The 14,448-nt window shown below is 43.5% G+C and overlaps 1 protein-coding gene across 3 annotated transcripts; it reads right to left on the bottom strand.

Annotated features, from left to right (window-relative positions):
• Window positions 1-6,726: 6,726 nt before the first annotated feature.
• LRATD2 (LRAT domain containing 2) lies at window positions 6,727-13,956 on the bottom strand. 3 transcript variants are annotated; one of them, XM_069081330.1, is made up of 2 exons: window positions 12,902-13,956; window positions 6,727-12,253 (listed from the first exon to the last, which is right to left on the bottom strand). In XM_069081330.1, the coding sequence occupies exon 2, from the start codon at window positions 12,247-12,249 to the stop codon at window positions 11,299-11,301; it is 951 nt and encodes a 316-aa protein (XP_068937431.1). In that variant the 5' UTR covers window positions 12,250-12,253; window positions 12,902-13,956; the 3' UTR covers window positions 6,727-11,298. The 3 variants fall into 3 exon arrangements, with proteins under 3 accessions (XP_068937431.1, XP_068937429.1, XP_068937430.1); XM_069081328.1 differs by having other exon boundaries at window positions 12,916-13,951; XM_069081329.1 differs by lacking the exon at window positions 12,902-13,956 and adding an exon at window positions 12,756-12,884.
• Window positions 13,957-14,448: the final 492 nt, after the last annotated feature.

The raw sequence follows: 14,448 nt of genomic DNA, 5'->3' as shown, positions 1-14,448 counted from the left end.
TCATATGTGTGTGCATGTATATGTGTGCACATATAAACTTGTGTGTGTGCATATGTACATGCACATGCATAGACATACATACAGAGAGAAAGGTATGCATTAGGTCCAATTTGTGATAAAATGTTAATGTGCTTTGTGGTATGTCTATGCACATTACTTGATTTTGTTCAGTATATTTATACATATTTATGAGACTCAGGTCATGCAATATTTATGTATACATACACATATATAACATCTATATAGAAATATATATGCACACAATGTATACAAATGGACAAAACCAAATATAATCACACATGGGCTATATAATAAATTAGACCCAATTCTGGCATGGTGCTCTAATAATGATTAAACTTTTATTTTGATCTGTTTTTATTTATATTCTTAGAATTCAGAAATGCACTGAAGGCTGCTTTGAATTGTCCAGATCTCTTTAAAGAAATTTGTACAGGGAAGTTTTTACTGATGTCTACTTCTTTCTCAGCCTTTTTATAGCAAGTGATGGCATCCAAAATCATCCCACTGATTTTTCCCCTTTTAAAAATAGCATTGCAGCATCTTAAAATCTGAAGACATCATTGAGAACTTTATTTGTACTTTAAGGACAGGAATCTCTGGAATGTAGTCCTCTCAATTATCTTTTCTTTGGGAAAGAGGAGGCATCTCTTCCAGAGTTCCCATTCCTTTACTCCCTACATCAAGAGAAAGAAATCCTAAAGGCAGTAATACTCCCTTGGCAATCTTTGTGAAAGTGAGAGTGTTCACAGGCAGATTGTGAAACAGCTTTGGGGCTTTCTTCTCAGCTTATATGGCCAACTTCTAGACTCAGGAACTCTCAGAGACAGAAGGGATGTCATCTAATCTGTAAAATACTGCACCAACAATCACCCAACCTCAACTTTGAAAATGCCCAGAAATAGGAACCCACATCTCCCAAGACAGCCCATTCCACTCTTGCATAGCTATAATTATTAGCAATGTTGTTTGTTTGTTTTTTTGGGAGGGGGGTTCCTCTAATATTCCTTCCAAGTGACATCCAACTATTTCACCTAGTTCTTCTCTCTGAGTCCAAATAGATCTAATCCCTTATTTATGGGCTCTCATGCCCTCCCTCCTCCAAACCTTCTCCAGTCTAGTAATACAAAGGTGCTTTAAAACAAGTATGACATGGTTTGGAGTGCCCTCACCATTATATCTGTCTTCCCCTGGATGGGCTCAGTCTTTCCATGGCCTTCCTAAGGTATGGCAGCCAGAATTGAGTACTTCAGCTATGGTCTGACTAAGCAGACTCCCATCTTCCTTCTTGGTCCCCTAAGTCTTGCTGCAGAAGAGATCGAATTAAGTATTAGTGGTAATTAAGCACATTGGAATGAGCAGAGGTATGAAATGCCAGAAATTCCATAGCCATCACAATTTCCATTTTCCTCCCTCTTAACATCCCCCAAGAGCTGCCTAAGTGAGTGTTCTTGATCAGATCTTATCTGAAGTACTTTATTTCATTGGAAACCTCATAGTTTAGAAAGGCTGAAGATGAGCAAAATGGCTGTGATCTATGCCACATGAGTATGGTTGAGGATGTAGGGATATTTAACTTGTAGAAGAGAAGACATGGGGGGGGGAGGGGGAGGGAAAGGAACAGATGACAGGGAATGTTATTTAAAAGAATGATTAAATGCTCTTTTTGACCCCAGAAAGCTGGATAGGAGTTGCACAGAGACATATTTAGTTTTGCAGTTGGAGAAAAAAATAAAAACAAAACCCACCTTCCTAATAAATGCATATTCTTTCTGTAAAAAAGTGAAAAAAGACCCTTTACTATTACAGATTAGCAACTGTCCTATGTGTTATATAGTCTGAGAGGGTTACTTGGAAGCATTGGGGATGAATTGACTGAGAGAAATTATTATTTCTCTCTTGTAATTATTGAATCAGGACCAAGGTTTTTCCTTTTTTTCTATTTCCTCATCCAGTGTGGGAAATCTCTCTCAAAGACTTACCCAGACTAAAGATCTAATCAAAAACAGTAAAAGAAATTCTAAGTTTAGGCTAATGGATGGATTCCTGCTTATTGTGTTTACTCAGACAGATCAGGGAAAATATGGATATACCCACAGTTACATAGAAAGTCACTAGATGTTCTAGGACTCAAATCCTGGGCTAACTCCTAGCCAGAGGAGGGGGAGGAAGAAGGTGGGGGAGAAAGAATACTCTATATTTGTCTGACATGTGATATGAAAACTGACAAAGATGTAGGTTATCCAAGCCCAAAGACCCTCATTTTTAATACAGCCCACCTCTCATTATAAGTCATTCTCTCTTAATTCTTGTTTAACCAATCAGAGTTGATTTTCACCCTCAGGTGCACCCCTTTTTCAAAAGACTTTATAATTGAAGGTTTCACAGGTTCAGTCTCTTGGCTACAAAGGGACAATGAGTCTGTTTTTATTGACTGCTTTCTAAATGTAGTAGATGAAACTGATTTTAATTTACCCGGAAATTCTGTCTCTCAGAACTTTTTAGATGTCACATGACTTACTAAGGGTCATGAAACTAGAATGTATCAGTGGAATGAGTTGAGGGTTCACCTAATATCAAAGTGGGCTCTCTCTTTCCAAAAATGGAATAGGTCTCCAAGGGCACTGAAGCTACCCCTCACTGGAGATCTTCAAATAGAGTTTGAGTCATTATTTAAGGAGGCAGGTAGGTGACTCAGTGGATAGAATGCTATACCTGGAGGCAGGAAGATCTGAGTTCAAATTCAGAGATCCTGGGCAAATTACTTAACCTCTAATTGCCTTAATCCACTGGAGAAGGGAAAGACAAACCACTCCAGTATCTTTGCCAAGAAAATCCCATGGATAGCATGGTCCAAGGGGCCACGAAGAGTTGAACACTAATAATAACAAAAAAAAAATCACTTACTACCTGTGTTTTAGTGGAGATCCTTTCCCTGGTGTGGACTGATGGAGGACCTAGTGGTCTCTGACATCTAACATTTCTGAAATTCTATGATTGTACAAGAACAAATCGAGTAACTGGATAAAGAAACAAGGGAATTGTTTGATCCACCAAGGAGTGAAGTTCATTAAACTTCTCTACCCTTAATTCAAGAGTAGCAGTAGGATCTAAAACAAAGAAGGAGTTGATTGCCCAGAGTTCTTATCCACTTGTTAGGGCCCTTAAAATAATCTCTAAAGTCAGGAATAAATTTTCCCTTCCCCCTCAGTAGCATTATTTTATAGGTTCCAAAGTAACAAAACTTAATTTCTTCATAACAAATAGTATAACTCAGACTTTGCACTGAGTCAGGCTGACCTCCTCCAACATTAGAGGAAAAGACGGTGGTTTTCAGATAAGAGGAAAGAATACCTACATAAGCAAACTGCAGGACCTGACTCTGCTTTTGGAAGGAGCCTGGGCACTAAACAAGTTTACCTAAAGAAAGTGGAAGAAACCTCATCTTGTGATATGTTTACAGTCAGAAAGGACAAGACAATAAAGACCATATTAAGGTGCAATCTTTCCTCAGCTGCAAATTGGACTAGATCATTACCTTTTCTCCCTGCAACAGAACCTGAATGATTCATGTTTCTATTGAACATTTTAAGCCTGAAGAAGTTGACTTAGACATCTCATTTACACTTTTTCAGATCAATGACCACTACTTCCAGGCATCCTTTGCACATAGTAGGCAGTTAAATGAATGACTGTTGAAGTGATGTGGCTGGTGATTTTTTCTAAGTAAGCAATCTTAAACTGTCCACCTTAAGTTTGTGACCATCCCAGGTAGAAGGGCTAAAACACTGGACTGGGAGGAAGATGACTTCATTTCCAGCAGGCCCATACACATGTCCATGTAGCTTTTAGCCCAACGACTGTGGGCCAACACATTTAACTCTTCTGATTCTCAGTTCTTTCATCTACAAGATGCTAACAATACTTGACTTCTGAGACTCATGAGAATACAATAGCTGAAAGGGATCTTTAGAGAAACTTCTTGGGGCAGCTGAGTGTCGAAGTGAAAAGGGCACCCGCCCGGGAATCAGGAGGACCTGAGTTCAATTACAGTCTCTGACACTTAACACTTACTAGCTATGTGACCTTGGACAAGTTACTTAACCCCAATTGCCCTGCCTTCCCCCCCTCCAAAAAAAAGGGAAAAAAAAGATAAACATCTTCAGTTTACAGGAGGTAACTGAGTAACAAGTAGTAAAATGAGTTGGCCTAGATCCCCCACTGCATTCTGGGTCTTCTCTAGTTCTGATCCATATCTGGCCACTGGACCCAGATGGCTCTGGAGGAGAAAGCGAGGTTGGTGACTGCACATTAAATCCGATTCACTTGCATGTCATTAGGCATCACCTCCCCACCATCATGGACCTCTTCAAGAAAGAAGAACAAATAGCAAGAGTGTGCCAGAACTGGCATTAGAACTGGAGACCCCAAACTGCAACCCAGCACAATTTTACAATATACCCGATGGTCTCTTCACTGAATAGTTATCAGCAAAGTGCTTTAAAAACCCAAGGTGGGGAGGGGATGTATATAAATGAGCCATTATATAAATGAAGCAGCAAGACATAATGTTGAGAATTATTAGTGCCAAGGTGACCTGGATTCAAGCACTGCCTCTGACATACTGTCTTCTTGACTCCTGACACTTCATTTTACTTCTTAGTATCCTAAGAAACCCTCTGAAGTTACAAGTTGCAGAGCTATTGCTAATTAGTGAAACCACAGGTCCCATTTAATATATAGATTCATATTTGGATATAGAGATATGTTTCGTGTGTGTACAAGTGTGCCCGTGTATATTCATCCTCCTATAAACTTTATCAGTTCCTTGACTTTTTCCTAGGAACACTCATAATCCATCCTACCTATAGCTACTAAATTCTTTTAAAAGTCAATATCAATCACATTGTTTTCTTCTTCAAGAACATATTCTCACTCCTTATTATAGTCAGGTCAAAATCCCTTCTTGGTTTTGCTCAAACTAATCTTCTGATCTGGAATTTAGTCTAAGTTCTGAATTTACGTATAAAGAAATTGAAATCCAGTGAAAAAAATTCTTACCCAGTTACACAGAAAGCTACTCTATGGATGATCCAGGACTCATATCCAGGGCTAATTCCTAGTCAGAGGAGGGAGGAAGGGGTGAAAGAGGAGGGAGACGGGGAAAGAGGAAGGGGAGGAGGAACAAGAGGGGGAAGGGGAGAAAGAGAAGATGAAGGGAAGAAAGAAAAGGAAGGGAATGTGGAAGAGGAAGAGCAGGATCTGTAAGGAATCTTTACTTAAACCCCAGTTCTTTCCAATATGCAATGTTTATTCTGTGGCACTTTGATATTCAGTTGGGGAGGAGGGCGGGGGAGCTCTCAGAACATATATTCTTCATATTTCTAGTTATTTAAACTCCCCCAAATAGACTGACTTTTTACCTCTCTGTAAAACCTCACACAAGATACTCAATCTCTCCAATCTGCGCATTTTTGCTGCCTGTCCCAAGTATCTGAAACTCTTCCTTCATCACCTCCTGGCTTCCTTAGCCTCCTTCAATTAGAATGAATATCACATCTTCTACAAGAAACCTTGCCAGATTCCCCCTTAATTCCAGTAACTTTCCTGTTGATTATCTATATCGTTTGTACAAAGATGTTTGCATTTTATCTCCCTCATTTGACTATGAGCTCCTTGAGAGGACTGAAACTATGTTTTCTCATGTATTTGCCTCTTTGTATCCCAGGTACTTAGCACAGTACCTTGGCATAGAGTAGATGCTTAATAAATGCTGTTTACTGACTAGGCAAGATCAATCCCTCTGGTAGTTAGTCCCAACTCATCAACCAGCCAAAATACAAGAGAATTAAATGTGCTTTACTCCTTGTCCTGAACTGTCTTCTTCAATGATGTGCAAAATTACACTTAAGAACTTGTTCTTAGTGGTACCCCTTCCATCTCCAACAGTAAACTCTTCTCCTGGTTCCAGTTCTCACCAGAGAACCCGACCCAGACTCAGTAAGGAGAACTGAGCTCTTTGAACTAACATGCAAGCAGGCTCACTGAACAGTTGTAAAGGCTTCAGGAACACTCCTGGTGTTTGTTAGTGGGCTCCCACCCCTTATTCACACAGATTGCACATCTGTTCCTTTATCTATCGCTGGCACAAAAACCCTCAGTGGTGCCAACAAATGCCATGTGATCTTGTTCACTAATTTTCTGTCTGTAATTAAATTATGTGTAGCTCTCTCCCTTGTTCTCTGCCTGAAACTTAGACCTCCCCCCCAACTAAATCCAACCCCCATCCCCCACAACCACCACAATGGTGAGACTGTCTGGTTGCTGAGCTCTACATGAAAACCCTCCAAGGTTTCAAATAAGCTAGCTTAGGTCCCACCAAATTTCAAAGAGATATAATGATTTTAAACCAATATGATTTGACAATGATACTGGAAAGTTTTCTGTGAAAACTAAAGGGCTAAATGAACAAGGATTTAAGCAATTCTTCATAAAATGTACTCAATAAAATTTGCATCGATGAACAAATACACAAGGGGGAGGGGGAGAGATTCAACTTCCTCATCATCCTGATTTGGCAAACCAAGCCAAGACACATTAGAAGAATGCAAACCTGAAGTTACCTCATCGATAAGTTTGTTATTGACCCATACAGATCCTTCAAAAAGGACCTGACAATTAAAAAAATAAATTACAGCAAAGAAATAGAGTTGAAAAAAATCTCAAATCTTTATTTTGACTATGCCCTGCCCTTCATTTTGAAGGAAATGATACAATCTGAAATCTGAACTTCCTTCTCAAGAAGTGGTATAAGAACAATGACAGAAAACACAACTTTCAGTGAAAACAAAAAAATTCATGTAATTCATGGGAAAAAATGTGATATTTATCCTATTAGTGTATGAAATTCTCTGAAGGGTTACAGTATTAAATAAAAAGCTTCAAGTAGATTTAGTGAAACATTTGTTCACTGTAATGGAAAGTCATATAAACCACTCAAGTTTGAAATTACCCTGATTTTTTAAATTTAAACGAACAAAAAAGGTGTGGCTTTCAAAACCCAAACCCATTCATCAGTAACTATAATCACACTCCAATTTGTAAAAAGTGGCTGGTTAGACAAACATACAACAGTGACAGTCCTGAACACAGTGAATTCCTTTAAAAAAAAAAAGTTAGAAAACAAGCAGTTAACATGTACTTAGTTCTCCATTATCTCATTTGTTGTATAAAAGTAAAGTTCTGCTTTCAAAAATATCTGTTCCCCCCAGGGCTGCTATAAGAGCTGGTGCTGAAAATAGCCAAAAGCACCCAATGGGCAAAAAATGAACCACATAAATGTCTTTCTTAAAGACTAGAAAACTTGCACTTCTAGGTTCAGAATAAAGTATGTTCCTCAGGTTGTATCTTTGCTACCTGAGTACCTAAAGTAATTTCAGTTAAACATTGGTGATACTACCAGGGAAAAGAAAAAGGGTCTGTCTTGACTACAAAAGAGTTGTAAAGCTAATGTCTGGGGCTCCTGCAAAGCTCATTCTTCATAAGCAGTCTCAATAAAATACTTCCTCAGGTAAGAAAATATAAATTTGACTTTGACTTCACGTTCCAGTAGGGCATCCTCCCCCTCTCCCAATGTAAGCTTCCAAAGAACCCCTAGAATCAAACCCCTTTTTCCTTCAAAGAGCATCCACAATTCACAGTACAAAATATTTCTAAAGGGTTTTTTAATCCCATCTAAAGGAACAAAAAAATATGCTTAAATATATATTTAGAATTTTAAAGTGCCAGGTGAGGCCACTGCCAGGAGGCTTAAATAAAAATTTATTTGTATCCACAACACTGCCACCTGGAGGAGAGTTAATCTGTCAGCTGATATGCTCTCTCGAACCAAGCAGGAAAAAGAGAGAGGAGGTATGCAACTGCAAAACCATATTGAAGATTCTTAAAATGGAAAGGAAAAAAAAAATCTCATTGGAAATTTGCCTCTACATATATCGTAGCTAATGCAATACCTAGTATTCTTTTTATGAATGCTTGCGTTAAGCTGGGAAAGGCTTTTATGTTAGGTCTTTTTCCTCTCTGCTGGAATAACCAATGAGCTCAATTTCCCTCCCAATCAACCTCTGCTTTTCCTGAAAGCCGCTCATAACATATGTTCTGTTGGAGCTCAATTTTCCTTTCACAATGAGTTTCTTTCAACGTTTCTTCATTTTAATTTCCAACAGCTCTAGTCAGCTCTGCATGTCACCACTATAGGCCTTACTGAGATTTTCCAGTGAAGGGTGGGAGAAGGCTATCAGCAAAAGTTGGCAAAAAAATATCTCCTCCTGCTTCTTGCCCATTGGTCACTGTTCATTAGCCGCTTCCCTCCAGAGTGTAGACAGAAGAAAGGGAAGGAGACGAAACTCAAATCTGTCAATTCTGCTGCTTGTTAGCAAGCCTAGAGAGGCAACTGAGACTATTGGCTAAAATTAGGTCTCTGGCTCTTTTTGTAATTTTGTTTATCCATGCTTAGCTTGTCCCACCTCACCATGTGCAAGACTAATTCTAAGTAGAGGAAGCTGTGATAGGAAAGGGAGGGGAAGGAGAGGGAAGTAATTGCCTCAGGACTCTGCCTTCTCAACTGAAGTTCCCACTGTAACAATGCTGAATTTTGTGTTATTTCTTCCTAGAAGCTACACATTTGATCTTGACAAAGACTAGAGTGGTCAGTTACAAAGCAACAAAGTTGGATGTGTGCAGATTTTAGGTAAATTAGAGAATAAATGCTTAAAATCACAACATTTCTGAGTTTGGGGGCCCTCACAAATCATACACTCTTTTTTTTTGGAGGGCAATTGAGGTTAAGTGACTTGCCCAGGGTCACAGGGCTAGGTTTTTTGTTAAAAGTGTCTGAGGCCAGATTTCAACTCAGGTCCTCCTGACTCCAGGGCCGGTCCTCTACTCACTGAGCCACCTAGCTGCCCCTACTCCATGTCTTTTAACTAAAGAGGAAACTGAGGTGTAGCGAGGTAAAGTGATTGCCTTAAGGTTACACTGAATGCAATGGCTTAAGAAGAACATTTATTTTCTTAAGCATCTTTTAAGGGGCCTGGACATTTAAAACTACCATTTTAACATCAGAATATTCAGTTTACAAATTCACATAAGCAAATTAAAAAAAATTAAATTCTGTGCAAATTATAAGCTAGGCTTACAGTGACTAAGATAAATATGGATGCTAAAGGGTTACTATCTTTTCCCTGCCCAAGCTACCAAATCTGATTTTACTCCAAATTCAAGAGAATACAGTTTACTGTACCCTTAAATAATTTTATAGTAAGTCAGATGATCACTATGAGGGTTTGAGCACTATAGATTCTTTCAGTAAAAACAAAAACAAACTGAACCCAATCCTTTGTGGCAATATTCTCCAGAGCAGCATTAGCAATGCCAATACTTCTGAGCCAAGCTAGCTGCATCCTAAAATTAAGTGTACAAATCATTTTGGGACAGAACAAGCTTTTCTATTGGCAGTTTGTGAAATGGGGGAAAAAAAAGCTTCATCGTGAACAGAGCAGCAGCTCATTAGCAAATATGAGAAATAACCGTTCAGTCTATTGTCTGTTTGCCACAGATGCTGGGCTAAACCCATAAACAACCCCATTTGCTCCTTATGAGATCAGTAACAGTATTTCTGCATTTCTCTGTTTAACTACTCACAGGGTGGCTTTTATTTATGAGAGAGAGAGAGAGAGAGAGAGAGACAGAGAGACAGAGAGAGACAGAGAGAGAGAGAGAGAGAGAGAGAGAGAGAGAGAGAGAGAGAGAGAGAGAGAGAGAGAGAGAGAGAAGAGAGAGAGAGATATTCTGGAAGAACTTGTTTTCTTAAACAGTGAGGAGACCACTGTGAACTAGGGAGGATATTCAACACTGGTTTAATTAAGTGTTGATTTCAAAACAAAAGCATTTTATTATGTATATAAAGCTCAAGTCAAGTAGATTTTCACTAGCTTAGTGCAAGGGAAGTAGTAGGGAAGAGAAGTCATTCACAGCCAACAATTAATAAAAATTAATCATGAAAAAAATAAGGGGTAGTGGTGCAGACTAACCTCCCTAGAAATGGAGGGGAAAAAAAGCAATCCTGACTGATTAATTAGCAATGCTGCTTTGGTAGTCGATACTGAGAAAATTAGCACCCAGACCTTCCTCCCATCCCCTAGGTTCAGCAGAGGAACAGAGCTGAGCAAGTTTAATTAGATCAGTGACACAAAGGACCATTCCCTCGGCTTCCTGGTTTCTTTTAGTAAAAAATAGCTCAGCTCCAGCGCATACAGCAGCACCCAGAGAAACAAAGCCCAACCTTAATTGAATCCTTCCCCAAGCCTGCCCCTGACAATGATTTACTTGTAACCTGGGAGGAAGGAGGCGCCGAGAGAGAAGAAGAGGGACATCTTCTAGGAGCCCTGCTCCCAGTATCCAACTACTTGTGGTAACTGCTCCCGGAAAGGGGGAGGGAGGAAAGCAAGGGAGAGGGGCGGGGATACTCTTTGTCTCCTTTCCTGCAGTTTACCAGGATCATTTGTTACACTTATTATAGCACAAATAGGTGTGGGTCTGCAGCTCCCACATCTTCCCACTACTTACCCACCCGGCCTGGCTCCCCAGGAATCCCACTATATGAACCACTCCATCATCCCCCAATCCACATACATCGGTGATCTGGGGGAAGTAGTGGGGGGTGGGGAGAGAAATCTGCAGCCCTTCGTGCTTTCCTCCCCAGGAGCCCTGGCAAACTCGAACTTAGCCTTTGTCCTAGTAACTCGGCAGGAACGTGCTCAAGAGCCCCAAAGGTGGGGGAGAGATGAATGTCTCTGTAGTCACAAGCCTTAACTTTCTTCCTACTCCTTGAGTGCAAGAAGAATGGGTTTACTCCAGAACACCACCATATAACCCACCTCCTCAACCTTTAACGAACTAATTCCTTAAGTAGATGGGAAGGAATGGGGGACGGTAAGTGTAGAAGGGAAATCTCTTGATTTATCATCTTCCTCCCACCCCTCCCTCTAAAATGCACAAAGGTCTGACTTTCTTGGCTAGTCCTCAGACTTCTACTCACTATCTTCTAAGTTTCTGAGCTTTAGCAAGGGCTCACTGCGCCCTAACCTCCTATGAGCATGCTCCCCTTTCCAAAAAAGGCTGGAAACCCCATGGGGAGAAAAGGAAAAAGGAACGAGGGGAGCGGCAGGCAGCTGTGAATAGCTCAATTTCTCAGTTGCAATCCCCGATCAGTGTGCAGGATCAGTGTGCAGCCTGCGAGTGGTGCTGGGAGGGAGGGGGAGTCGGCGGCGAAGGGGGGAGCTCGAGAGGCTCGCTGGTAGTCCGGGCGGGCTCCCCATCCCCTTCCTCGGGGTCCACGGGGTGCAGATGGGTGGCTAGTTCCTGAAGCACAGCGGCGCGCCCAATCTGATCATTTCGTCGCTTCTCCATTATTAGGTCCTCCAGGCTCTGAAACTCCAGCGTGTGGCTGCGCTGGGCCGAGAGCTGGATCTGCAGCCGGTAGGGCTGCTTGCCGATCCGCAGCTCCCCGCCAATCTTGAACTCTCGTTTGCCATAGCGGCACCAGGCGGCGAAGCTCTCCGAGTTGCGCCAGCTCAGCTCCCGCTCCTTGGCGCCCACCTGCGCCAGCGCGTTGCGCACCACAGTGCTGGGGCTGAGGGGCTTATAGCGGTAGAGCTCGTTCACCACCCTGCCCCGGCGGCCCTGGCTGGCGTCCGTCAGGAAGCTGTTACTCACCTCCAGTCGGTGCAAATGCACCACCTGGAAGTCACCTACGTACACTGCCCAGTGTGGGTACTGGGCCTGGGAAACAAACTCCACCAGGTCCCCTGGCTTGCACTTGTTCAGCAGATTCTCCGGGGTGTAGGTGCTAAGTGCAGCCGGCCCCGAGGAGAAGCTCTTCTGATAGATGCACTCGTCTCGGTAGTACACGGAACATTCCACCTCGTAGAGACGGGGATCGTAAGGCTGTTGGGGAGCTGGGAGCGGTGTTTGCAGTTGCTGCTCGGGAAGATCCTGTAAATCCCCTGAGTCTTGCCCGGGCCCCTGCTGCTGCTCCATCTCTTCGTCGTCATTGGAAAATATATAAGAAACTCCAATTCGGGGCCCATCGTCCCGGTCCAAGCCCGTGGGATCGGCTGTGGGAACTTCCTTGTAACTTAGGTGGGTCAGTTTCTCCACCTGGTTGCCCATCACGCTGAAAATAGACACGCAGGGGAAGTGGGGGTGGGCGGGTGGGAAAAGGAAAAAAATGAAACCATTATTTCGGAGACTGACGTCCCTTTGAAGAGGGCACAGTGCAGGGATAAGTCCCGGTGGGGGAGGGGGGTGTGAAGAAGAGCAGGAGCAGATAGGCTTCCAAAAATGTTATTTTTCCCTCCCTGGGGGTGGCATTTGCAGTTATTTTAAGGGAGGAGAAGAAGGGAGTTACAAGTCTAGAGCACAGCTTTTCTCCCCACCTGTAGGGTAGTTATGAGAACCCGCAACTCCACCTCTAAGGTGGCAGCAGCCTTCCCCCCAGTAGCACCCCTGGGGCAACAAGCACGTTGCATCAGCTCAAGCCCCGGCCGCCAGCGCCCTCTCTACCTGCCACCGAACCAGCGAAGGGCGCAGTAAAGGGGGAGGGGGTGATCACGAAAAGAAGAAAAAAAGTTTTTGCCCACCTCCCGATACCCTTCGATTCTCCCAGCTGAGCCTACCTCCAAAAGCTGGTAAAGCACCATCCCCTTCAATCCTGGCAGCCGGGAAATGGAGAGTAGAGCCCGCCCAGGTGAGCCAGGAGGCTCACCTGCTGAACTTCCTTCTCCTTCCCTCAGCCAACCCCTCCCCCGCCCACTCGAGTTACCTGCGGAAACTTACTCGGCTTGGGGGAGGGGGAGAGAAGTAAGGAGCCGAAGAGAAGCAGCCCCCGCCACAATCCGAGACTTCTAAGGCAAGTTTTCCCGAGTCAGAGCCGCAGTCTCTTTCCCGGCGCCGACAGCGGGGATGGGCAAGGGAGAGCAAAGCATGTCTTCACCCCGCGGCTGGCGTAGATCACCTACGGACTTGGGTAGCGGTGGTATCTATGCCTACCGCCTTCCTTTCTCTCTTCCCTCCTCTTCCTCCTTTCCTCTTGCCTTCTTGCCGCTCTCCGCTCCCAGACGTGGAAGACGAGGAGATAGAAAGAGACCGGCTCACGGTGCAGAAGAGAGACAGCAGCAGCAGCAGCAGCTCCAAGCGGGCTCAGCGAGCAACAAGCACCGAAGCTACGGAGAGAAGAGATTGTAGATCCGGCTCTGGCCTCCCCCCGGTGAGAGCGCTGCCTCTAGCATTTAAAGAGACAGCGCCTCGGTCGGTCTCCCAAGCCTTAGCCTCTCCCACACTGCGCATAGCTCGGATCCCCTCCCCCGTCCCAGCAACCCTGGGGCGACTGGGCTCTTCCCCGCATCCACGCCCCCGCCTAGTCCCAGGTTTACTTCTACTTGGTCAATAATAAACCGGTTGGCTGCCACTCTCGGGCCGGGCGCACGTGGGCAGTCTCAGTTGTGCAATACATTCTTTCTCATTCTTGCCTTGGTTCGAGCAGGGAGGCGAAAGGGCTGCGTGGTGGTCTCTCGTCCGGTTCCCTCTTTTTCTGACTGTAGCTTTAAGAAGAAGTTGGGAGGCAGCTGCCACCTGCCCGAGTAGAAATTGGAGTTTTGCATCGGGCTCCCTGCCCCCGTCCTTTGCTGGACTACCTAGGCCAGAGCGAGAAGGTTGTTGTTGCTGTTGTTTTTAAATTTTCATTTGTTCCCCCGGAGGAAGTTGATTTACGGGGATTTCACTTAGGTGGGGTTTGGGTCACTCCAAATAAACCGTCATAAATACTTAATGGGATTATTGTACATCCTGAGGGAGAGGTCCAGAAGCTAGCAGCTTTGCGTTTGTTTACATCCGAGCGCTGATCTAAGACCCGGCTGGGGGCTGGGATTGGGGTTGGCGAGGAAGGTGGGGAGGGGGTCACTCAGTATAGGAAAGTGAAGAGAGTAAATACCGTGCCTGATGAACCTTTAGTCCTGGCCTGGCCCCAGCAGCTGCTCTGAACGTGTGGTGTGTCCCTCTTGTGGTTGGTACAAAGTTAATTTCAGCGGGTGACTATTATAAAGCTTACTATTTTCCGAGTGTCCTCTGTGAGTGGAGACAGCAAAACTGCACTGAGATCTTAGTTGGGCTCTTATTTTTTTCTTTTTGTCTAGGTTAGATGAAGGCTAGAAATGCCTAATTGTTTTTCAATGAGAAATAAATTAGCAGACGCCCAGTTGGGGCTATTTCCTTCCTGTTAACTTAGCGAAAGAAAACAAGGTATTTATTGCCTATTAACCTCCCACCAGTAGACTAGACCAGTTTTTCTTCTCCTGATTGTACTTCTTTGTA

This window comes from Petaurus breviceps, unplaced genomic scaffold, assembly GCF_028583685.1.
Source record: "Petaurus breviceps papuanus isolate PSGF00001 unplaced genomic scaffold, PetGlider_PUasm1.0 98, whole genome shotgun sequence".
NCBI lineage: Eukaryota > Metazoa > Chordata > Mammalia > Diprotodontia > Petauridae > Petaurus > Petaurus breviceps.
The sequence above is the reverse complement of the archived record's forward strand: the minus strand, read 5'-3'. Positions and strand labels throughout refer to the sequence as shown.

Coding starts and splice junctions, on each gene's coding strand:
- LRATD2 (XM_069081330.1), bottom strand. CDS start 12,249: ATGGGCAACCAGGTGGAGAAACTGACCCACCTAAGTTACAAGGAAGTT.